The sequence below is a fragment of the Eurypyga helias genome, unplaced genomic scaffold (genome assembly GCF_000690775.1).
Source record: "Eurypyga helias isolate BGI_N326 unplaced genomic scaffold, ASM69077v1 scaffold17781, whole genome shotgun sequence".
Classification (NCBI taxonomy): Eukaryota; Metazoa; Chordata; class Aves; order Eurypygiformes; family Eurypygidae; genus Eurypyga; species Eurypyga helias.
Window position 1 is genome coordinate 1 of NW_010232924.1, and position 2,850 is coordinate 2,850.

General features: G+C 58.9%; 1 protein-coding gene across 1 annotated transcript in view; it reads left to right on the forward strand.

The window, feature by feature from the left end:
• Positions 1–312: 312 nt before the first annotated feature.
• Positions 313–2,850, forward strand: part of RNF214 (ring finger protein 214) — a gene marked incomplete at its 5' end in the record, with an annotated part of 4,116 nt that continues 1,578 nt past the window's right edge. Inside the window, 4 exon segments of the mRNA XM_010161570.1 lie at positions 313–453; positions 1,110–1,249; positions 1,813–1,881; positions 2,626–2,722. Of these exon segments, the coding sequence (XP_010159872.1) occupies positions 313–453; positions 1,110–1,249; positions 1,813–1,881; positions 2,626–2,722 (447 nt within the window).

Below are 2,850 nucleotides of genomic sequence, written 5' to 3' on the forward strand. Positions count from 1 at the left end.
GTATCAAAGCCCTGCGATCAGGGCTGGGCCGTGCCCTTTACCCTCCCACGCTGCCGTTCCCCGGGCAGAGGAGCCCGAGTGGGTTTTCTCATTCAAGTACCGGCCTCGGAGTTCTTAAGCCCCCGCTGCAGCCAGCACCTCCCTTCCTCGAGACCTGGAGAGCCTGTGCCGTGAACGCGGAAGGCGTTCAGCTGCCGTTCTTGGCGGTGGCACCTGCTGGGTGCTGCTGAGCTTCCTGCCCCTCTCTGCGCTCTCTTCGGCATGAGGGAGGGAAGGGGAAGGTTCTCCCTAATTTTCCACCCTCCACTGCAGGACAAAATGATGTCCGAGAGGGCTTTGTTGAAGGAGCGGTACCAAGAGGTGTTGGACAAACAGAGGCAAGTGGAGAATCAGCTGCAGGTGCAGCTTAAGCAGCTCCAGCAGCGGAGGGAAGAGGAGATGAAGAACCACCAGGTACCTGGACCTTGGCACTGTGTACACGGTTAAGGTGGGCTGCTTTGGCCGCCTGCGCAGGGGCCCGGCGGGGAGCGGAGCAGGCTGTGAGGAGAAAAAAAGGCAGGTCCCCTGCACGCTGCGCTGCTTCACAGCGATGAGCCCGGCCCCTGCAGGGTGCTGAGCGGGTCGGAGCTAATTCCCGACGCGGCGTCTCGCACGCGTGTCCGCTCCTGACGGCGATCTTGCAACGCCCCTTGAACCAGCAGGGCGGTTTTTTCCAAATGAGGATGGGTGGGGAGGGAGGAGCATTGGCTCTGTGGGATTATTCAGGTCTCCTTGGCCGTTGGTCCAGGATCACTGGGTTAAATGGGTCACGCCTGGCCCTGTGGTAGCTCACCTATACCCGTTGGCTGGGTCTAAACCAGAGCAGCACTCGCTGCTCCTTAAGATCCGCCAGAAGAGGCCGGAGGACCTGTGGTTTAGACCATCTGTCTACTGGGTTTTCTCCTAACAACCGCTCTCTGTATCCTGTCTGGATCTACCAAACAGAACGATTCTGGGGACTCGAGTAATCCCGTAATCTCCCTTCAACGAAGCTACAATAGTAAGGGGTTTAAACAGAAACCCGTTATTTGGGAGTTCTCCTTCACTGCGTGATGCTTGTTTTAACCTAGGAGATCCTGAAAGCAATTCAGGACGTTACGATCAAGCGAGAAGAGACGAAGAAGAAGATGGAGAAAGAAAAGAAAGAATTCTTGCAGAAAGAGCAGGATCTGAAAGCAGAAATCGAGAAACTCTGTGAGAAAGGCAGAAGGTATGAGTATGGAGAGGAAAGAATTAATCTGGGGGGAGAAAAGGCGTTGCTTAGCCCTCTGCACAAGCAGAAGAGGATCAGTTGGTTCCGCGTGCTGCTGCGTTCCAGCACCCAGAGCCTCTCGGCAGGGGGCCGGGCTGCGGCGGTGCTGGGGGTAGGGGCACGTCCCTAGATCCTGGGGGGGTCAGGTGCAAGCAAGGTGCCCGTTGCCTGTGAAGGCCTGAAGGTGAACTTTTACAGAGCCGTTCTGTCAGGCCGTGGAGGTCCGATTCCCTTGGTAGCTTTGGCTGCGGCTCCCTTAGTAACGGTTCCAAGGCCTCGGCCCGTTTCCCCTGAGCGAGCGGTTGAGGCGTGTGTCGGGGTGGCACCGCTCCCGTTGCGCCACCATCCTCGTGCAGTGCTGCCATACCGCACGCTTCTCTCTCCGGAGGCTGTTCCCGGTTGCTTTCCAGCGTGTCCAGCGGTGCAGCCGGCAGCGCTACGCTGGGCGCCGGTGGCGTTAGGGGCTGGGCGGTGGCGGTGTTGCAGTGGGTGATGCCACCGCTCCTTTCTCTCTCCTGCAGGTTGCTGAAGGAGCAGGAGGAGAAGGAAAACAAGATCGCTTCTCTGATTGCCGAGCAGTCCGATGAGAAGTAAGGCCCGTGGTGGGATTAGCGCTCTGGGATGCTCCTTTCCTTCCAGTCGCTTTTCCGTGGCGTGAACCGGACGCTGCCGGTGGCGTGGGCTGGGGGGAGAGGCCTGGCAGTGCTGTCCTGATCCACGCTCCGAGGGCTGCTCTCCTCCTGCAGCAGGCTGCTGCCCCGGTCCCGGGATTAAATCCTCTGATCCTGGTCACAAGCAGACTCCCAGGTTCTGGTGACACCAAGATCCCCTGAGATTAGCGTTGATGCTCAGTGCATCGACTCGGCTTGTAACTGCCACCTCTGAAGTTCCACTTCCCAGAACTAGGGAGACCCTTTCCCCCCTCTGTTCCCGGCAGCTGCCCCACCGTGCTGAACGCTGGCACACGGGGGTGTTTCCAGGCTGGGCAGAGAACTCCAGGCACAGGCTGACGGGTGGGAAGGGCCAGCTCTGAACTGCCCCGGGGTCGGAATGGCTTAATTCCGAGTGCTGCCTCGGGCTGCTTCCCGCTTCAGACCTGCACACTTTTCCCTGGAGCTGGACTGACGCTTCCCGAGGGGAATTTTTGCCCTCTCCTCGTTTCGCCCGGCGCATTTGCGCACCAGCTGTTCGCACGCGCTGGGAGAGCTCACTCGGGATGCTGACACACGCTGGCTTGGGACAGATGGCTGGTGTCGCGGTCTGGAAGCTGTTGGTCTTCCACGGTTCCACCCCATTCCAGAGCCTAAGCTGACTCGCTCTGTTCCCGTCTGCAGGCAGCTGTGGGAGATGGAGCTGGATAAGCTGAAGAACCAGCACAACGAAATCAACAGGAACATTCTTGAGGAGACGGAACGGGCCTGGAAAGCCGAGGTTAGGAAGTGATTCTTGCTGTTGTTGGAGAGTCTTTTTCAGATGCCAGGCCGTCAGGAATGATGATGTGAAATGAGGATAGGTGGGGATGAGGCCAGGTGCCCTCTCCGCAGGACAAGAGAGGGGAC